Genomic DNA, 23,241 nt, shown 5'->3' with positions numbered 1-23,241 from the left:
GTCATAGTGTCTCTTCACAGCAACTGAAACCCTAAACAGGTTTTCTGTGTGTAACAGCCCTGCCTATCCAGGAACTCACTCTGTAGACCAGGCTGGCCATGAATTTACAGAGATCTGCCTGCCTATGCCTCACAAGTGCTAGCATTAAAGTTGTGGACCACCGCACCTAGATGTCATTTGGGTTTTCAACATAAATGTTGTTGTGGTTTTCACTTCAGCATTTCTATTTGTCCTTGAAGGTGTGTGTGTGTGTGTGTGTGTGTGTGTGTGTGTGTGTGTGTGTGTGTAAGTCAATTTATTATTGCTTACAATAGCTATGGAGGAAGAAAAGGTAAAAGCAGGTGCTCAATCTCCTACCATTTTCCAGATCACTTCAAACTTTTGAGACTATTTTTAAACTTAAAAAGCAAAGTAAGGTCACTTTCAAAGAGTAGTACTATAGTAGTGCTATTTGACACTTGAACCAAAAATAAAAATAAAAACAAAAAAGCAATCTAAACAATATGCATATTGATTGACTGAGGGTAAGGCCAAATGAGAAGGGCATCTCAAATTTAGAAAAGGATGCATGGTAAGCTAGTCACAGGGGCAAACCTAACTCAGGTTCCACTCTAGATTTTTCAAGCAACGATGACACAGTCCAATGAATTAAGACGTGTGGTTGGAATGAGAATGGACCCTATAGGATCATACATGTGGTGAGCGCTTGGTCTCAAGTTGGTGGTTCCGTTTGGGGAGGTTTGGGAAGTGTGGCCTTGCTGGAGGAGCCTTCACTAGAGGCAGGTCTTGAGAGCCTCCAGCCCTGCCCTCCCTGCAGTTTGTTCTCTCTCCTTCATGCCTGGACTCCGAGATGTGAACTCCCAGCTGGCTGCTCAGGCTGCCATGCTGCCCCACCATCAGGGGCTCTAACCTCAGTCAGAATAAACTTTCTTCTATGAGTCACGGTGTTTTATTACAGCAACAGAAAGTAATGAGTACAATGTCATGGGAAAATGGCTAGCTGACAACTCTAAGTTGCCTATTTCTCCCGTAAAACTATGAAAACGTTTCAGACACAATTAGGATACATTTTCTATCATAGCAGTTTGTCACCAGATAAGACACTTAAATTTCAAGGGTTTTTTTCTCATTCATAAAATTAAGCTTTATCTAAGCAGTTTCTTCACTTTATCTTAGCAGAAAGGCCAAGGAGTGATTACAGTTTCTTACTTAGCTAAATATAATGCATAAGTACAAAGAAAGCACATCACTCAGCATGATAATCATTTTATTTGATGTTGCTCAAGGGCAGAAAGCATTACTAAGGTTATATATCAATGTAGCCTAAAACATAACTGGTATATCCTAAAAATACCTTATGAATTTTGTAGAATATAATCTTATTTTTATTTAAACCATGGATGTGCTCATATATGGGAGTGAACACTGTCTTTTTCTTTCCTCAAAAGCCTTTTAATTTTTTAAATTTTTATGTGTGTAACTGTTTTTCTTGCATTTATGCCTGTGCACCACATCCATGCCTAGAGAGGGCTTCAGAGCCCCTAGAACTGGAGATATAGATGGTTATAAGCCACCAAGTGGGTGCTGGGAATCAAACCTAAGTCCTCTGGAAAAGCAGCCAGTACTTTTACTTCTGAGCCATCATTCCAGCTCCCATGAAAACTTTCTTAAAAGATTCACACATAGCTATCTCTAGGAGCAGGTTGTGATTTTTTTATTCTGTGATGAAATATTTATCATACTCATGTACCCTTCTCAACTAAAAGAGAAAAACATTCTTTTTCTAATTAAAATGATTTATTTATTATGAACAGACTGGACTGCATGGTCCATACAACAGCACCCACTGAGTGATGAGTCCTACATCGTTCCGTATGCAGCACTGGGTTCAAACACCAGTATTTTCCATTTATGGTGGGGATATAAGAATGTATTTGATAAAACTGTTGTCTTTTCTGTTTGTTTGTTTGTTTGTTTGTTTGTTTTGAGGGAGTAGTCTCAAACTCTCTAGGTAGCTGAGAATGGCTTTGAGCCTGACCCCACCTCCTAAAAGCTGGGAACATAGGTGTGTACCACAATACCATACTCTATGTGGAGCCAGGAAACTGAACCCAGAGTTCCATGTGTGCTAGGCCAGCACTCTACCAGTTGAACTACCCCCAGCCTAAAATGTCTGTCTTGAATGGTGAGAGCTCCAAGCCCCAACCAATCTATTTTTTTTTACTTTCTTTTGCATGTATATGGTGTGTATGTGTGGACCCAGGTGTGCTAGTGTCATAGTGTATGCATGGAGGCTGAAGGACAACCTTGCGTGTCACTTCTCACTTTCCACCTCATTTGAGCCAGAGCCTTTTAGTTGTTCCTGCTTCACGTGCTAAGTTAGCTGGTCCTCAAGCTGGGAATTTTATCTCTGCCTCTCATCACCCTGTAGGGTAGTAGGATTACTGACCTGTGCCACCACCACACCCGCCCTTTCATGAAAATCAAAACAACTCTGAGATTCCATCTTATACATGTAAGAATAGCCAAGATCAAAAACACTGATGACAACTTATGCTTGGAGAGGTTGTGGGGAAAAGGAAACATTTCTGCATTGCTGGTGTATATACAAGCTGGTATATAGAAGCTTTGGATGTCAGTGTGGTGATTTCTCAGAAAATTAGGAAATGACCTTCCTCAAGACCCAGTAATACCACTTTTGGGGATATATCCAAAGGATACTCAATTGTGCCACAAGGACATGTGCTCAACTATGTTCATAGCAGCTTTATTTGTCATAGCCAGAACCTGGAAACAACCTAAATGCCCCTCGATCATAGAATGAATAAGAAAAATGTGGTGCATTTATACAATGGAGTACTTACACAGACATGTAATGACAGCTTGAATTTTGCAGGAAAATGAATGGAGCTAGAAAACATTATTTTTAGTGAGGTAATTCAGACACAGAAAGACAATTATCACATGTACTCACTCATAGGTGGCTTTTAAACATAAAGCAAAGAAAGCCAGCCTACAAACCACAATCCCAGAGAACTTAGACAACAATGAGGACACTAAGAGAGACTTACATAGATCTAATCTACATGGGAAAAAGAAATTAGAAAAAGACAAGATCTCCTGAGTAAATTGGGAGCATGGGGACCTTGGGGGAGGGTTGAAGGGGGGGGGGTAGCAGAGAAAAATGTAGAGCTCAATAAATATCAATAAAAAACATAAAAACAAAAAACAAACAACAATAACAACAACAACAGAAAACTTCCCTTGAAGGGGAAAGCTGGGTGGGACTCTACAAAGCCAGCAGAGAAGTTCCTGAGTTCCACTTACATCAACTTCAGAGAGAAGTGCAGAGCTGGAAGGTCCCCAAGGTGGAACCTGAAACTGGTCCTCTGGCCTAGTAGAAGCTTCTAAATTACACACAGACTCTACCAGTGTTTCCAGGAACTTAACTTTTTTTTTTTTCTCTCTCTCTTTTTTTTTTTTTTCGAGACAGGGTTTCTCTGTGGTTTTTTTGGAGCCTGTCCTGGAACTAGCTCTTGTAGACCAGGCTGGTCTCGAACTCACAGAGATCCGCCTGCCTCTGCCTCCCAAGTGCTGGGATTAAAGGCATGCGCCACCATTGCCCGGCTCTCAGGAACTTAACTTTTATCTGGAGGTAAAACCTCCGAACTGGTCATGCTCCTTACTCCCTTCCATCATCAGATTTTAACAATCACCTTCAGCCATATGCCAGTGAGTGTTCTAAACTCTCAACAACCTTTAATTTATCTCATAAAATAAGCTCTCCAAGGTCAACTACAGGCTGTAAAATTGAAATCATAAAACATTTGGAATAAGAGAGACCACAGAAGTCACTCTTCATTTGAGAAGGACAAAATGAGACCTAAAAGAAGAGATGGCTGATCCAAGGTCTACCACCAGGCCAGAGTCTGGGTTTTCCCATCACTCCAACCCCTTTCTCCTTTCCTTTTCATTGATGCATGACCTCCCTGGCTGGCTGCTAATTTGACACTGTATTTATTTGAAATATGGTGCTTTTTTTTTCTGTGCTGTGCCTATGAAATATGATAACCATAAAATTTTTTTGGAAAACACAGACTTTTCTATTTTCTTTTTTTATTTACATAGTCTACATGCATTTTTTTAAATATTTATTTATTATGTATACAATATTCTGTCTGTGTGTATGCCTGCAGGCCAGAAGAGGGCACCAGACCTCATTACAGATGGTTGTGAGCCACCATATGGTTACTGGGAATTGAACTCAGGACCTTTGGAAGAGCAGGCAATGCTCTTAACCGCTGAGCCATCTCTCCAGCCCCGTCTACATGCATTTTAACAGAACATGGAAAGTACCAAACACTATAAAGAGCTAAAAGAAAAAAAACCATAATCCTGACACCTGGAGATCATGAGTGTTAACATTTTGGCATATTTCCTTCCAACCTTTTTTTGCTAAACATTTCATGTAATTATATCATGAGGCATGTAAGTTTACATTCAGAAACATCATTATACTAAAGTTTGTTCCCACCGTACTCAGACCCACTCCATACTTGAGATTAAGATTATATATATATATATATATATTTATTTATTTATTTATTTATTTATTTTTATTTTTTGGATTTTCGAGACAGGGTTTCTCTGTGGCTTTGGAGCCTGTCCTGGAACTAGCGCTATAGACCAGGCTGGTCTCGAACTCACAGAGATCAGCCTGTCTCTGCCTCCCGAGTGCTGGGATTAAAGGCGTGCGCCACCATCGCCCAGCGAGATTGTATTTCTCTCCTTCACAGGAATCCACCTATCTGTAGAGAGTAATCAGATACTGAAAACCACGGTCAGAGTTTCATTCTGAGGTTTCTGAGTCCTTTGGTTATAGAGGTTGTTTTAAAATTATTTCATTGCCAAAAAGCTGCACATACTTTCTTCTGTTTGTTTACTTGGATGAAGAAAAATCTTCCATTGCCAGATGTGGTGGCCCATTCCTGTAATCCCAGCATTTGAGAAGGCAGGAGGAGTTCAAGGTCATACTGGGCTATGTAGTAAACTGGAAACCAGCTAAGCAGTATGGAACTCTGTCTCAAAACAACCCCTACCCCACACAGTATGTGAATATCTGAAATAAGATGCATATCAGAAGCACTAATTTTAAAAAGAAAAACTACACTGGAGCAAAAATAAGTTCCAGGCCAGTACATGGCAAGATTTATCTTGAGAAAATAACAATCATTCAATCTCTGTCAACATGTTTGTTATCTAGAGATCAACTGGTCATACTAAAATTAAAACCAAATATTATCTGAAAGTATAGCTCAGTGGTAGACAGATCATGTGACAGCATGTGAAACACCCTGCACTCAATCCCCAGAACTACACAACAAAGATCAAAGGTACAACAGAAAGCAACTATAGTGTCCTGCAGATTACTGGGTCAATTCCAGAAGAAAAGTACTCATGTTTTTACAGTAAATAATGTTTGGGCTCTACTGATACCATTTTCTGAAGTCTGACATAAAATATGGCCGTTTGAAGGAAAAGGAAGCAATATGTTCCTTTTTACCCAGAAGTTCTCCTGACCTTGGTGCATACCATCAGAGGTCACCCAGCATGTGTGATAGCCAGATCACTAAGGAAGGGAGCAGTTCTTTGCCTCCCTGCTAATCTGGTCAACAACTAAGCACTCCAGAACACACTGAAAGGTTTCTACTGCCACACAAATCTGAGGAATGGCACAAGCCTGACAGTCTTCAGTACTAACATGGCGGGGGATTCTGATGGTGCTGAAGACTATCTAGGAGCCTTTTACTAATGGTGTTGGATGTCCTTGCATAGCTTCCTTCTTTTGATTAAGGGCATCAGGTTAGAATATTAGAATCTAATGTGTACTTCAGAGAAATCATTGAATAGAAAAAGACTGAGTCTCTACTGTTATGGTTTAATGCTGATCTACACTGCTAACTGCAGAGGAGCCCAGCAAGAATAAAAGAGAGAGCCCCAGATATTCCTGCACGAACTCTAGAAACCTATGTAGTCAGTCCTCATCCACAAAAGGAGCTTATCCATATGAATTCTAACCAGTAAAAGACATCATAAGCAACCATGTGTGTCACCAGTGTTTTGAAACATTTACCTGCAAGCTGTTGTTAAGTAAATCGAAGTCACTGTATCTTCTAACAATCTGTAAGAGACAAAACAGTGGTGTTTTGATTCAGCAAAGGCATCCCTCTCCACCTCCTGACTTGGGACTCTCTGGTGTTCCAGAGCTGAAGCATCTGTGCCAAGCGGAGCAGTGCTGCTTAGTGTTCACTTTGATTGATAAGTCCAGAAAATGCACATAGCAGTCTCCCAGGGATGGCCTGGGCTGCAGTAAACTGGTTAATGCTGGCCAAATTCACAAGGCATCAACAAGAGATTTAAACAACAGCAAAAAATTTGTCATGTTTTCAGGTCAAATTGCCTTTCAAATATCTTTCATATTAACTGATTACGTAGAGGGGTAGGTAGATTAATGATTTAGAAAACAAAGGGAAACCGACAGCTTTGATGTTATTTGTCCTCAAAAGGAATAAAACATCATCCGGTAAACATGCCACCTCCCCTGGAGATAAGTCTGCTCCTGTAGGTAAAACTGTTTTACCTCTCAGCAAAAGTTCAGTTTTTATGTCCTGTGTCATTCCTTGGTTATACTTCTGTTACTGCTTAGAACATAGCCAAATCTCATTAGCGCTGGTGTGCTGGCTACTTTAATGTCAGCATGATACCAGCTAAAGTCATATGGAAAAAGGGGATCTCAACTGAGAAAATGTTCCCAACATGTTGGCCTGTGGAACATTTTATTGATTGAGGATTGATGTGGGAGGACCCAGCCTTCTCTGGGTGTGCCACTATGGGCTGGATCCTGAGCACTATAAGAAAGCAGGCTGAGCAAGGCATAAGGAACAAGCTAATAAGCAGCATTCCTCCATGGCCTCTGCTTCAGTCCTTGCTCCATGTTCCTGCCCTGAGTTCCTGTCCTGGTTTCCCTCAGTGATGGACTTATAAGCTGTACAGTGAAATAAGTCCTTTCCTCCTCAAGTTGCCTTAGGTCTTAAGCGTTTTATTACAACTAGAAGCCATAAATAAGACATCTTGGTAAGGAAATCATTGTGCTTTTGAGTAGTTTGACTTCAGTCTTTATCACTGGTTCTCAAATAATGTATGTAGATAAATTACCTGGATACCACCTAGAACCTCACCATAAGACAGCTTCATTCAGTAGGACTCAGGTAGGACCCAAGAGCCCATTTTTTGTTAAGTACCCCATATAAGGTAGTAAGAGCTAGAAAAACTTGTACCAGGGCTTGACTATTCTGGTAGGATGATTCTTGTCAAATGTACATAATGTTACATGTAAGTCAACCCTTTTAAAGGAAGCCAATGGTAGCACAGTGCTTAACTGCAGGGAAATGCACATTACAACGCTGCTCCGTCAACACTGAAAATGTGTGCCCTCAGACCAGTTACTTACCTCCAAAGTGGAAAGTGCAAAGAATGCTGCTACAGAGGAATGTTTAAGAGTGGAGTAAATTAATGTATTTAAATCAGTGCTGAATAATTCATAAACTCTTAACAGATGTATATGATAAATATCCAAATAAAAGCAGTCTGAAACTTTAGGCAAAGAAAAGGCTGTTTGGAGCACTGTGGTCAGAAACTGCTTAAGGTGGAGCCAAGGCTCGAGCTGGGTCATAGAGCACAGGCAATACTATTAGAAGGGGTAGGATGGCCACAGTCACATGAACAATTCAGCTACCCTTTGCAAGCCAACTGGGATGGGAAAGACCCCTAGTTTTCCCCATTGTCTTTTTCTATTTAAGGCCAGTACTGAGAAAAGCAGAGCCAGGGACCTCAAGACGAGCCCTCCTTAGGGACAGTGAAAGAGTTAGCTCCAGCTGTGCAAGAGTAAATTAGCCCATAAAGCACAGTGATCTGACTGTACACTGTTGTTACCTGGTGACTCACGTTATGTTTCTGGGCTGAGTTGGAGAACTGCTTTCTACTGTTCCAGGTAACCAACCACCAGGAACAAAGGCTTTGTACATCTGTATTAAAGTTAAATACTTATGATGCTGAAGAAATGCTTCAGGGGGTAAGAGCTCATACTGCTCCCCAACAACCATATCATGTGGAACTGCCTGTCACTCCTGCCCCACGGAATCCAAATTCCTTTTCTGGCCTCGGTGGACGTGGAATTCACTTGCACAAACCCACACTGAGAGAGACACACACATATATACATAATTTTAAAAGACAAAAAGAAAACTAAAGGCTTACACCCAAAAGCAATATGATTTGTACTATATAAATATTCTGCCTTTTCCAGATTTTCTGATACCCAGTGGCCACAAATTTAAACACTTTTTTCTAATAGACAAAAAAACTTACCTGCCAGCTGTTTTCTGTGGAAATTCCCCTTTGTACCCTGATGATATATTCCTAAAAGGGATAAAAGAAAGAGCCTTAGTTATAAAAAAAAAAGAAAGTGGGGCAGGGGATGTGACTGGGTGGTCATAGACTCAGTAGCATGAAGAAGGCTCTGGGTTCAATACACAGGGGCAGCAGGGAGCTGCTGATCATGGCGGACAGATTCTGTATTCCCAGAACCAGGGAGATTAAAGCAGGAGAATGACAAGTTGGAGGCCAGCTTGTTTTACATGGTGAGATTCTGTTTCAATAAAACACTCATATATGGATACCAGATAAATGTATGACTTCAAAGAAACGGTTGGAGCAATGGCTCATCTGTTAAGACATGGATTCTGTTCCCAGAACCCACAGGGCAGTTCACAAGCATCTGTAACTCCAGTTCCAGGGTATATGATCCCCTCTTCTGACTTGCAAGTACACCAGGCATGCACATGGCATACATATATAGACACGCTGAAAAAATACACATAAAATAATGTAGGCCTCTGAGTTCAAGGCCACCCTTGTCAACATAGTAAGCACCAAGTCAAAACTATGTGTGACCCCATCTTAAAAAACAAATTAATGAAACTTAAAAAGTTTCATTTCATCCCTGAATCCTACAAGATGGTGAGAGAAAACTGTCTCCTGAGAGCTAGCTGTCCTCTGACCTTCGCATGAGAGCTGTGGCAGGGGCATGCCTGCTTTCATAAACACACACATAAAAATCGGTTAATTTATTTTAAAAATAAACTTGCTTTAAATAGACCTATAAAATCAATTTGATGTATTTGGTAAAGAACTAAACCTATGAAGATGTAAAGAGAAGTAGGCTGTTCTGTACTTTGGAGACACCATATGTTGTATAGTTAAAGATACCGGAAAGAATGGAAAACTAGAAAGGTGATTTTTCTCAGAACATTTTGATTCTACTAAAGTGGATCAAAGGTACTCCTCCTTGACTAAAAAGACATTCGATTTTTTTCAGATTTCCGGAACTGCCACAATGAAATGCTTCACTAAGATTCCCACTGCCTGAAAGCCTTGGACACCGTGAAGTTAGTTTTCTCCTGAGCTTCAGGCTGCAATGGTACCCCAGATTCTCCAGTGACTTGTGTTACCCTTCTCACTCTCTCTGATGTGGAACAGACCCTATGTGTAGATAGGACAGTATGAATCACCAAGGCCCAAGAAGTCTAGGCTGCCACTAACCTAGCCATCTGTAGCCACTTCCCCAGAGAGGTCCCTCCCTCCTGCTTCCCCTGACATCACATACTTAACCTTGGCATGCAAGGAGGGTGGAGCACATGGACATTTTGGCAAGTCATTGTGGTCTGGGGCTGAATTTTTTCAAACTGGACATGTACTAAGACCACATGATATGGAGCATACATGAAAAAAGAAAAGAGAATTAACGGGAAACTTACACTAAACTTCTACATTAGTCATTCAGACTTCTGGGCAGCCACTCTAAGGGACAAATTCATACTCAGCAAGATACAGAGAACTGTCCAAGACAGCACAGCTTTGGCGGAGCTGACTGGGAACCAGAACCTTCATCTTGATCACTCCCAGGACCTTCAACCTTCCAATGTGGTTGGTAGTTTCCACTGACCCGCAGAAGCTGTAAGACTGGCCTACTTCCACATCTCTAAAATACTGGTACTTAGCTGGGCAATGGTGGTGCACGCCTTTAATCCCAGCACTCGGGAGGCAGAGGCAGGCGGATCTCTGGGAGTTCGAGACCAACCCGGGCCAAAAGAGCTAGTTCCAGGACAGGCTCCAAAGCCACAGAGAAACCCTGTCTCAAAAAACCAAAAAAATAAAAAATAAAAATAAATAAAATAAAATACTGGTACTTGGGCTGGTGAGGCAGCTCAGCACATACAGGCACTCACCACTAAGGCTGATGACTTGTATACCTATAAACCACATGGAAGAAAGAGTTCCTGTGGGTGCTCCTCTAACCTCTATATACATAATGGGACATGTATACCCCACACACATGCTTTCTCTCGCAAATAAAAAATATGGAGGTCTAATCAAGTGCACAGAATTCACTAGATTGCCCTAATGGTGCACACCTATTAACTCTGGCCTGAAGGTGCAAGGGTGAGGGGCAGCCATTTCCAAAACCGTTGATTAATGCTTTCAACACAGATCATTTTCCAAGCAAGCACTTCCAGAGGTATATTTTGGATTTTACCACACAGTGACTGATACTCAGTTGCCTTAGTTTGATGAGATTCTAGGAAAACTTTATTTTGAATCTGTCTCACATCAAGTTTCTTTAGTGAGGCTACAAACACAAAACATCTTGACACAAAGGACAGCCGAGGCTTAAGGAAACCTTCAACCACCCTCGCAAACATGTCTCTTCATTTCTGCACAGCTCTCAACCACCGTGACACTTAAAGGACAGAGGGTTACACACAGCTCTCTGGAGATGTCTTACAGACACAAAAGCAGAAGGTCTTATCATCCAGAATCACCTACAGAACTTAAGAGGAAAGAAAAGATTTCTATGTTTGCTTAGGTCCTATCTCCCAGAGAGAGTTAATGATTCACCGTCTGAACCACGCACAAGCATTGACAGTTACTACAAGCTCCCTAGGTGATTCCAATACACAGCCAGGGTAATGAATGACCACTGTTCCACAGTCTCTGAAAGAAAACTGGAAGCAAGATCTGTAATCTCAGCTCCTAGGGGGCAGACCCAGGAGGATGGTAAATCCTAATTCAGACTGGGTTACATAGTGAGGCCCTATCTTAAAAAATAAAACCAATCTCCAGGTGGTGGTGGTGCCCTCCTTTAATCCCAGCACTCAGGAGGCAAAGGCAGGCAGATTTCTGTGAGTTTAAAGCCAGCCTGGTCTACAGAGAGAGATGGCCAGTGCTGCACAAAAAAATTTTAAAAAAGGAAAAAAAAAAACCTGTCTTGAGACGGAGATCTTTAATAAATAAATAAATTAAAAAATAAAAAAAATTAAAAAAACCTGTCTTGAAAACAAACAAACAAATAAATAATTAGAAATAAATAAATAGAGTTATATTCTATGTCTTTAATCCCAGCACTTGGGAGGCAGAAACAGGTGAATCTCTGTGAGTTCCAGGACAGCCAAGACTACACGGAGAAACCCTGTCTCGAAAAACCAACCAATCAAACAAACAAATAAATAAAGCCAATAAAAGATGACTCATGAGCCAGTCAGCACATGTCTGTGATCCTAGCACTATTTGGGAGGCTAAGGAAAGAGGATCAGGAGTCAAGGATAGCCTTGGCTATATAGTAGGCAGACCACAGGCTACATGAGACCCTGCCTAAAGAAAAAGGGAAGGAGGAAAGGAACTAATCAGAAGCAGATCTCTATCACAGAAATAAAAGCTTCTACCAGGGAGGAAGGGCACAATTAAACCAAACACCTATCAAACTTCAAAGGCCTTTGCCCTCTTTCCTTCTTTCTCTCCACAAGGGCTCAGTTCTTTTATTTCCTTGGGCACAGTACATACTTCACCTTGGGATTTTTAAACTGGAGAATTGAACTGAGCTTTGTGAGAGCCAGGCAGCCTGTCGGTCTCCAGGGCCCACTAACCTTGCTAAGTCTCTAAGTTCACCCCCAAGCTCACTTCTTTACTAGACCTTCTCCTTCACTAGAAGGAACCAGAAACATCCTGCAAACAAGTGACCATAAAGAAGAAACAACACTTCCCTGCTCTGGAACTTTCCATGGCTTCTCTAGGTTAAATACCCAGACAACCTTCGATATTCCTGTAAATCCTGACCAAACTGACCTAACCTTTTCTTTCTATTTAGAGCTTCCTTATCAGACTGCTTATATCCTAAAGATTCCTGTTTTATGCCTCTCAGTTTGCTGTTCCAAATATTTAAATCCTGAAGTGCTGAGCTTTTTAAATGTTAACTGCTATTTTTGTTCCATATCAATATTTTGGGAAACAGTTCTTTCCAGCTGGACTAAGGTCTAAAGAGCTAAGATCACACATTTCTTATGCTCCAGATCCCACCCAGCACAAAGTGAGGGCAGCAGAAGAGACAAAGCAAATAATCAGGGCATTAGTCACCTAACTGCTCCCTTGTGAACGATGAAGCCTGCATGCATACCTACAAACAGGTAAAAATCAAAACTCCACAAGATCTCATTAGTCTCAGACTGATTATCTCTCTAAAGAATTAATGTCAAGACTCATGGGGCTAATGCAGGCTAAAGAATATTTCTACAGCTGTCATACACCTTTCATATTGAATGTACAGCAGGAAGATTATAAGCTTCCAGTCAGCCTGGCTACGTAGTGAGACCTTGACTCAAAGGGAAGAAATACTTTTTTAAAAAATTTTTATTTTATGTGCATTGTTGTTCTTTGCCTATATGTGTGTCTGAGTGAGGGCTTCAAATCTTGGAGTTACAGACAGTTGTGAGCTGCCATGTGGGTGTCGGGAACTGAACCTGGGTCCTCTGGAATCACAGCCAAGTGCTCTTAACCGCTGAGCCATCTCTCCAGCCCCCCCCCCCCTTCCCCTTTTTGAGACAGTGTTTCTATGTGTAATAGCCCTAGCTGTCTTGAAACTCACTCTGGCCTCAAACTCACAGAGATCTGCCTGCCTCTCTCTTCAGCATGTTGGCATTAAAGGTATGTGCCACCTCCACCTGGCATAAAAAAATACCTTCTTGAGCCGGGCGGTGGTGGTGCATGCCTTTAATCCCAGCAGTAGGGAGGCAGAGGCAGGCGGATCTCTGTGAGTTCGAGGCCAGCCTGGTCTACAAAGGGAGTTCCAGGACAGGCTCCAAAGCTACAGAGAAACCCTGTCTCGAAAAACCAAAAAAAAAAAAAAAAAACCTTCTTAAGGTTCAAATTTAGGAAGTTACAAGGCGTGCAGCTGTAACCCCCAAGCAGCAGGCGGCATCCTAATCAGGGACACCAAGTTTCTGAGGAAGAACCATAACAGAAAACTTTGTTCAGTTCACTGGCCACCTGCCTGGCTATTCACCATCTTTAATGTTTCACAGAGTTAACGATTACTCTTTGCTCTGAAACTCATTTATCTCTGCTTCATCTGCAGGTTCTCAGTGCTAGAACCTACTTTATTCTACATCAATTGCTGTGCAAACCAATAATGTGCAAAAAATATCTTCAAACAAATAAAAATCTTGAGGGTTTTTAAAGGCATCTAAAGAACCACAGTATAAGGTTGTGGTAGGTGAGTGAAGCCAAGCGTACCTCCTTTCCAACCACCGACTCTATTTAAAACTCCTAACTACAGGTCGTAGCACCTTGAGCTTTACTCGTCACAAAACAAAATCCCCCAGTTTGCTTTATGCAAAACCAAACCGAGTACTTTCCCTCTGTTCACAGAGTAGTCAAAGAAAAGCACCACAGCCCACTTTGATCCCTGCAGTGAAAACTGCCATCCATGATCTCGGGCCTTGGAAGTTCATGCTGTCCTCTGTGGAATGTTCTCTCTCCCAGCAGAAAAGCTGGTCTGCAGAGACTTCAAAGACAGACGACGCTCCAGTCAGAGACATTCCACAAAAAAGCACTCTGAACACGGCTTTGTTGTTGTTTCATTTTCGGTTTTCTGAAACAGGTTTTCTCAGTGTAGCTGTGGCTATCCTGAACTTGCTCTGTAGACCAGGCTGGCCTTGAACTCAGAGATCCACCTGGCCTTTGCCTCCCGAGTGCCGGAATTAAAGGTGTGCTCCACCATCGCCTGCGTGACTAATGTTTATATCAAAGTAAAGCATCAACACACACAGACTCCCCAACAAAACTATTAAATAAAATATAGCTTTCACTTATTTGTTCGATAATTCCTGGAATGTCTCAAAACTGCAGAAATGGCCGGGCAGTGGTGATGCACACCTTTAATCCCTGCACTGGGGAGGCAGAGGCAGGTGACTCTCTGTGAAATCAAGGCCTGCCTGGTCTACAAGAACAGTCAGGACAGTTTTGTTAGTTCCAAAACAGTCAGGACTGCTACACAGAGAAGCCCTGTCTCAAAACAAAACAAAAACCCACCTGCAGAAATGGGTGCACTGAACATAAAGCACTAACTACCTATCGCATAAGGAGCTAGAAGTCTTAAGCAGACAGTCCTGCTGGCAGTGATGATTTTTCTGTGGTTCTGGATCTCTGGAGGCTGATACAGCGAAAACTGACCTGAGTACAGCTGAGGGCTACAGTGTCCCCACTCCTGGGGACATTCTTTGCTACCTCCTTTCGTCCACTGCTCCAAAGACAGGGCTCCTAGATGTCCTCATGACAGAAGGACACTGGGTAACCACAACAGACATCCTGACTCAAGGTTCGACTGCCACCCTTCTAGTTTCCCAGCCTAATTCTTCTGAGCCTTTGCATAATCGTATCTTTCCAACAGGCTGTGATGAATGCTGGATGACACAGCACTGCTAAGGCATCTAGGAGAGTGGCCGGGCACCACAGCTTCCAAGGTGTCTGTAGGTGAATGCTTGTCTCCAGAACTGTTACAGTGCCTACGACCTAGGCAGACACTTTCACACTGTGTAATTTCCTTTCAGTCACTCAGCTCAGTAGGCAGAACCAGTCTATCAGGTCAGGAGGATGTGCCCAGAACACAGCCTTTTGATTTTAGTGCCCCCAAATGTTTCAGTCAACCTCATACCACATGGGTACAAATTGCAGGAATGAGTGTAATCTGGACACCAGAGAAACTGTACAAGTATGAACATTATTTTCCCTCCACGTTAAGGAAACCCTATCATCAACATTTGGCAGGTTCTGGAGAAACAGGAGGGGCAGGCAGGAAAGAGTTCATGCTTGCTGCTCTCACAGAGGGCAGGAGTCTAGTTCCCAACAATGGCATACAGCAACTCACAATTGCCTTATAACTCCAGTCCCAGGGGACCCAATGCTCTCTTCTGGATTCTATGGGTACTGCATTCACACACACACACACACACCACAAATCTTACAGAGCAGTGGTGGCACACGCCTTTAATCCGAGCACTCAGTAGGCAGCTGTCTTAGAATTCACTCTGCAGACCAGGCTGACCTCCAACTCACAGGGATCCGCTTGCCTCTGCCTTCCAAGTGCTGGGATTAAAGGGCACGTACTACTACTGCCTGGCTATTTTCACTATCTATACCTGTGTGGTTCAGTAGAGGAGCTAGAGGCAATACATGGCTGTGTATCACTTAAAATATTACTAGTCTGAAATACACACTACATTGCAAAATTTAATAATAAATGTAAAATGTAACAATTTTATACTGATTTCAAGTTTAGATTATATTTTGGATATATTATATTAAGCAAAATACTTTATTTAGATTATTTCACTTTTTTTAGTTTTTTAATATTTACTTTTTCAATTAGAGAGAATGATGTGTGTGTGTATGTGTGTGTGAGTGTAGGCACATGCATGCCATGTCATGATACACACATGCATATATGTGTGGAGGGAAGATTGAAGGGCAACTTTAGAAATCCGTTCTGGTCTTTTCAAGGAATCCAGGGGTCAAGCTCAGGTCATTAGGTTGCACAGGGAGTGTTTTCACAGATGGCCTTTCTGCGTCCGAGCACCCTCTTCTCACTGCTATTAATGTAGTTACTGGAAAAGGCAAAATTACATGTGCCACTCATGTGACATCTTTACTGGATGGTGCTGCTCCCAGCCTCTAGTTTGTGTGATAATTAATGCCATGCCTATGTGGCTAGGGTGGAGAACTGAAAAACTGTTCACCCAAATCACTGCCTGGTTCTGTGGTTCTCAGGGTACTTCCAAATTGTTGGTGTCTAAGTCTACTCAGACAGTTATGAGATCAAATGAAAAACCTAGAAAAAAATCTGACTTCTTACAAGGTAAAATATATACTTAGTATATCATCCAGATATTTCATCCCTAGGTATTTATTCAGAAGAAATGAAAATGTATCTTCACAATGACTTACCCAAATGCTCATGGCAGCTTTATCATAAAATACACACTGTAAACAACTAAATGCTGGTGTGAGATAATAAACTGTGGTACAAACACACACAATACAATACTATTTAGCAATTAAAAAAAAAATCCTTGGAGTTGAACTCATGCCTTTCTTCCCACAAATTTGAGAGGATGACGCAAAATGGTCTTTGAGAGGGTGGGGGAGGCAGAAACTAAATACTGCACCATGTACAGTTTACTTATAGAGTATGCGCCACAAAAGATGAAATGCCAGGAACAACAAACAGAATAGTAGTGGCCAGGGACCAGAAGAGGATACTGACTATAAAGGATGCTAAAGAAATGTTTGCTGTAGAAATAGTTATAGTGGCTATGTCTTTTTCTTTTTCTTTTTTTTTTTTTGGTTTTTTTTTTTTTTTTTTTTTTTTTTTTTTTTTTTTTTTTTTTTTTTTTTTTGGTTTTTTTTTTTTTTTTGTTTTTTCGAGACAGGGTTTCTCTGTAGCTTTGGTGCCTGTCCCAGAACTAGCTCTTGTAGATGAGGCTGGCCTTGAACTCACAGAGATCCGCCTGTCTCTGCCTCCCGAGTGCTGGGATTAAAGGCGTGCACCAAGACCGCCCGGCGGCTATGTCTTTTTCAAAGTTACCAAACTGAATACTTAAAAATGATTAATTTTTGCATGTAAATTATACTTTAACAAATTCAACCTAACAGGGGGGTGAGGAGAAAAGGAAGAAGGAAAAGGAAAGAAATTAATGATTGACATGAAGTACTTTAAGGCTTAGCAAAGAGCAACATCAACTGCATGACAATCACCACACTCATTTCTGTGTTATTTTAAAAGGTTTACAATTAGCAGCACTCTGGAGGCAGCAGCAAGCAGATCTCCATGAGTTCAAGGTCAGGCTGGTCTACAGAGTAAGTTCCAGGACAGCCAAGGCTACAGAGAAACCCTGTCTTGAAAAACCAAAACGGTCTAGACCTTAAGACTGACTACCCTCTGACCTCTGGTGCACTTGTCCACCTGCAGGAATCAACTCGTGCACTCCACGTCCCAAGTGCCCATAACATAGAACATGTCTACAGCAAGTTACAGAAAAATGCTGTTCAGATGTTTGACAACTGATCGCCAACCTGATTCAAATCCACAGCACACACGTGAAAAGCCAAACATGGCTGGGCATGCTGTGGCTCCAGCACTATGTCACTGAGCTAGATGCAAAAAGCAAACAACTCAGAAGTCTCAAGAAGTCTCTGAAATTTACCAGATACATAAGACTCCTTCCTACCCAAGTTTATATAAGCAGTAAGAACTGGGGAAGCGACTCAGAGCAGTGTCCAACCAGCCTATCTATCTCTAAGAGACTAGCCAGCGGAATTACCAGGAGGAAATACTCAATGACCTGTCAAGTTGCCTACAAGTCATGAAGGGAGCTCCAGGGCTGTAGCTTTCCCGAATCATTAACCATGCTGGGGTGGGTAGGCTTTTGGTGATGCAGCTGCCTCTGAGTCATCCCTGCTCTTGTTACTGACCCCAATAAACTCAGTGGCTCACCAAGTTGAACTTTGGTGATATTGTACTTAGTTCTATCATCAGTTCTTGACCTGGGTTGAACAGACATTTGTGATTTGTATTGCAACTTCCCTGGAAAAGTGTCATGCAATAATACATGGGCACACATATTTACCTGCATGCACCATACACATTAACACATAAACACACACACACACACACACAAGAGAAAGCAGCAGACAGGTTGAGCATGAGGGCTCACCCAGGAAACCAATCAAGATAGGAGGCAGACAGATGTAAGTTTGCACAGAACGCAATTGGCAAGGAACATACATAGAGATATGTCTTGGGCAACAAGAAGGTAGAAGGATTATCACATCTCAGGGGAGAGGAAAGCCTTCTGTAGGAAGCTAGTCAGATATTCTGTGGTCAACTGGAATGTCCCTGGGCTTTCCTAGAAATTACAAAAAAAGTAGCAGCATCAGTAGCAGCGTGGGAGTCAGAGGCTGGTAGAACATACTCTCCTGTCTTGATGACTTCACCCTGTCTGGGAGTGTGAGACAACCTGTAATGTGGTGATCTTCAGGCCCACACGCAGAAATGCCTAGGGTATGACAGGAGACTGCCCATTCTCTGTGCTTGGCTGGGCTAGTGGGCTGTTCTCTACTGGCCACACACTTGAGGCTGGTGTACACATGCCTACTTCCAGCCTCATATAAGAGGAAGGGGTTAACGTGTGCAGGGCTGAAGTGCATGAGTCCCTAGGCAGAATGGAGGGCCTGAATGAAAAAGACCCCTTCCTTCGTCATCATGGCAGGGGGTGTGGGGCTGCTCAAATGAATTAATGAGGAGAAACGACTTGTTCTAAACCAAGTCAAAAAAATACGGGAAAACTCCTTTAAATGTTCTCAGCAAAGGTGCTGAGACTAACAAGTGGATCCAAAGCAAGGTTCATACACACTACATTCTGATCCAGAACCCTTTGCCCTTCCCCTAGGCCACTAATTAGTCATCTGTGCACACATACCAAAATACACTATGCAAGCTGCAAACTAAAGCAGTTTGCTCTCTTTCTTGGGGCATATAATCTATCTAGTGTTTTAAGTACAGTTTTCATAGAATAACATATATATGATAGTATAGTACATTATTTTTAAATATACACATCTCACTCTTCCAGCTTACCGCTTCTTTTGAGTGTGTGAGTGTGTGTGCTTGACTGTCTAAACATGAATAGAAACTATCACAATGCAGTGGAATTCCCAAGCTGAAAGACATATAATCACATTAACAAAAGAGCATGTGTCCTAGTCACCAAGAAATGACCACTCAGTTATTCCAAAGCAACAATAACAGCAAAAGTTCCTTTAGGTTTTCAACTGTGGTTTTTTTAGGAAGTGTGAGGAAATGCTAAAGATGACCAGACTTCCCCCAAGTTTGGTCACCAGCAACATCAACTGGAGACTCCAAAATCCAAGTGTTTACCCAAGATAAAGTATTTGTGTTCTTAGTCAAGGTCTCAACCTGAAAACAAAGGACAATGACCTCTTTATAGCACATTTGAATCTCCCCTTTAGTGCAGGGATTCACAACTAACCAAAACGACCCCCAGTTCAAGGGCAAACCCACAAAAGGAGTTGACCACACCCTTCCCAAACCTGAGCACCTAAGAGCTCCAAGGGGAAGCTAGTGTGGCGGTTCTCACTGTTAATTACAGCACTGGAAGGCAGAGGAGGAGGGTTACACATTGGAGGACAGCTTGGTCTGTACTGTAAATTCCTTACTAACCAGGCCTGCATGGTAAAACTCTGTTTAAAAAAAGTATGTGTGTGTGTTGTGTGTGTGTGTGGGGGGGGGGGGTGATGCTTGCCTTTAATCCCAGCACAACAGGTAAAGGTGCTCTGCCATCATACCCGATGGCCCAAATGTGATCTCTAGAACTCACAAGGAAGAACAGGAGAACCGATTCCTGCAAGTTGTTTTCTGACCTCCATACGTGTGCTGTGGGACCCACACAGCCTCCACTCTCTCCTCACATCCAAATAAATGAATAAATAAAAAATTTTAATTAAAAAATAAGAAGTTCCAAGGGAACTTGAGCATTAATCAGTCCATAAAGCATTTGTAAACACAAACATAAGGGCTTGAGTTCAATTCCTAGCACTCACATAAAAAAATCAGGAACAGCATGTACCTGTAATGGTAACACTCAGGAGGCACAGTAGGATCATTAAGGCTTACTGGCCATCAGTCTAGCCTAATCTGAAAATTCAATGAGAAACTTTCTCAAAAAAACAAAACAAAAACCAAAAAAGCCAAAAAGGGCTGAAGAGATGGTTCTTGCAGAATACTTGGGTTTGACTCCTAGTACCACGTGGCAGCTCACAAGCATCTGTGACCTCAGTTCCTGGGCATCCAACACCCTCTTTTGGCCTCCATGGGCACTAGGCACATACATGATACACACACATACATATAGTATGTACAATAAGCAAATCTAAAATTAGTTAATTAATTAAAAAATAAGAAAAGGTGGCTGATTCTAGCAAGGTGGCAAACAATTTTAATCCAGCACCCAGAAGGCAGATTCAGGTGGATCTCTGTGAGGTCTGGCCCGGCCAGAGCTCCACAGTAAGAGCTCATTTCAAAAAAATAAGTACTTAATAAAACAAAAAGACAAGAAGACACCAAACTCTACCATACACACAAACACATATATGCCCACACACACACATGCACACATATACAGACACACACATACAAACACACACACATACACACACACAAATACACAGGTACAGACACACACACTCACATACAGATACACACATACATAAACATACAGACACACAGACACATGAATACACAGGCACTGACGCAGACACACGGGCGCACACACAGAGTTCCAGTTCAGGTCCAGTTTCCCCTTTCTCAGAACACCAAAAGTTGCAACATTTCCTATGTAGCCCTCGAAAGCCTCCGGAAGCTTAGAAGGAAATGACACTTGGCCTGCAGTGGAGAACCGAGGGCTTGCCCCTGTGTTTCAAACAAACACACAAATTTCTCATTGACTATCTGTATTTTGAACAATCCCAAGATCATAATGGAAGGAATGGCTGTTTCAGCAAGAACAAAACACTTTTCTTTACACATAAAACAAACTCCTGCCCTGGAACCCACATTTCCCACTGGGAACATCGCCACATTCTTACTTCCCTGTTACAACACATTTCTAACAGGGCAATGCTCAAGAGGTGACAGACAAGGACTGGGTTATCACTGGTCCCTAAATCAGGTGCATAAAGAATGTTTTTCAATAAGAAGAGATGACTTAGAATCTCTAATGAACTAATTACCAGTCTCTAAACACTCCCAATGGAGGGTTTTCTGGCTGCACTCATCAAGTATTGCAGGACAACTGAAGACACAAGGAGGCAGATGAGTGAGGGGAGGCCAAGAAAAGAGCTGCCACCACTACCTTATTGCAGTGTGTTCAAGCGCTGCCATTTTCTACCACATACTCAGCACTTGCTTATGTAAATATTTTCAGAGGAATTGTTTTATAAGTATTCAGTATAATGTGGACTTCTGAAGAAACCTCCATATAGCATCTGAAAACGAAGTCAAGATAATTCCGACATTGAATACTGGCTTACTTAGGCTTTGAAGACAAACGTCATTTTTTTTTTGTTGGTTGGTTGGTTGGTTTGCTTTATGTTTTTCAAGACAGGGTTTCTCTGTGTAGCCCTGGCTGTCCTGGAACTAGCAAAGTTGACCAGGCTGGACTCTAACTCAGAAATCCACCTGCCTCTGAGAAAATCAAACAAATAAACAAATCAAACAAACAAATCCCCCCCAAACAAAACAAAACAAAAAAGAAACTAAATGCGCTTTGTTGGGGGGGGGGGGAGGTGGCACAGGCCTTTAATTCCAGCACTCAGGTGGTAGAGGTAGGTGGATCTCTGAGAGTTGGGGCCAGTCTGGTCTACAGAACTTCCAGGGGAGCCAAGGCTACACGAAGAAACCCTGTGTTGACAAACAAAAACCGAAATGCAACAAAAGAAACTAAGCTCCCCCGGCTGTGGTGGCACATGCCTTTAATCCCAGCACTTGGGAGGCAGAAGAAGGCGGATCTCTGTGAGTTTGAGACCAGCCTGGTCTACAAGAGCTAGTTCCAGATCAGGCTCCAAAGCAACAGAGAAATCCTGTCTCAAAAAAACAAAACAAAACAAAACAAAACAAAAGAAAGAAACAAACTAACTAAGCTCAACAAACCAAAAAGGAATTCCAGCTGGGCAGTGGTGGCACACACCTTTAATTCCTGCACTTGGAGGCACCACTTTCAGTAACTACTTCTTTCCAGCTGTTCTGTTTCCAACTCAGAGCATTTGCAGTCCAGGAAGTTTGCATCAGTGTATGCTTTTTCTCAATAAAATTTAGGGCTGATGCAACATTTTTCAGTCTCACACTAAGATGACAAGAACACAGAATAGTCAAAAATTACGCAAGACAATGATACATTTTTTTTTATTCCACATCTGCCTGTCTTAGTCTCCTGTGAGTCACTGTCTTTCCTGTTCAGTCATCATTATAAAAACTGCTAATTTTTTTTTGCCCTAAAATTCTTGCTTTGTGCTTGTTTTAATGAAAAGCTCCGCATAACGATGGGATCCCATTACATCTCTCAGCACCTCACTTGAGCACTGACCTCTGCAGGCAGCCCAGAAGCCTCATTCTGATTTTCACAATCTCGCTTTACACAAACAGGAAAAGGGGCACAATGAGACTACAATTCATTTACTTACCCATCAAACAGACACAAGTGAAATACTATCAGACTGAGACCCAAAAGTGAAAGAGAATTGTCTCCCCTGTCAGTGTGGCAGAGAGGAAAGGACACGATTATAGTGGTGTCTATCTTGGGGAAATAGCTAGGAAGGAAGGTTTTCTAGAGGAAGTAGTCTCTAAGCACCTATCACATCCATCTCTTCAGTACTAGACCTAAACAACTCAACACGTTCTCTAAGAGGTTATAAGACTTACTTGCCAGTAATCCAGTCAAAAATATAACTTGAAAGAATGATGACTTCCTGCCCTAAACTTGGGCCCTTTAAATACTCACTTTGCAACAAATTACAAGTTTAACAAACTCATGGCTATTTAGTGCCTTTTCACAAGTTTTAGAATAGGATTTAAGATTTTAGCCTAGGCAGCACTTGGGAGGCAGAGGCAGGCGGATCTCTGTGAGTTCTAGAGATCCTGGTCTACAGAGCTAGTTCCAGGACAGGCTCCAAAGCCACAGAGAAACCCTGTCTCGAAAAACCAAAAAAAAAAAAAAAAAA

At 42.0% G+C, this 23,241-nt stretch overlaps 1 protein-coding gene across 9 annotated transcripts in view; it reads right to left on the bottom strand.

Moving 5' to 3' along the window:
* Pxk (PX domain containing serine/threonine kinase like) overlaps nucleotides 1-23,241 on the bottom strand; it is a 69,371-nt gene that overhangs the window by 45,147 nt on the left and 983 nt on the right. For all 9 annotated transcript variants that reach the window (XM_026779698.1, XM_005348511.3, XM_013346844.2 and 6 more), the window contains exons 2-3: nucleotides 8,428-8,478; nucleotides 6,134-6,181 (exon numbers count right to left, since the gene is read on the bottom strand). In XM_026779698.1, the coding sequence (XP_026635499.1) occupies nucleotides 6,134-6,181; nucleotides 8,428-8,478 (99 nt within the window). The remainder of the gene's footprint in view (nucleotides 1-6,133; nucleotides 6,182-8,427; nucleotides 8,479-23,241) is intronic.

Source organism: Microtus ochrogaster, chromosome 6 (genome assembly GCF_000317375.1).
Source record: "Microtus ochrogaster isolate Prairie Vole_2 chromosome 6, MicOch1.0, whole genome shotgun sequence".
Classification (NCBI taxonomy): Eukaryota; Metazoa; Chordata; class Mammalia; order Rodentia; family Cricetidae; genus Microtus; species Microtus ochrogaster.
This window is presented reverse-complemented; position numbering and strand designations above follow the sequence as displayed.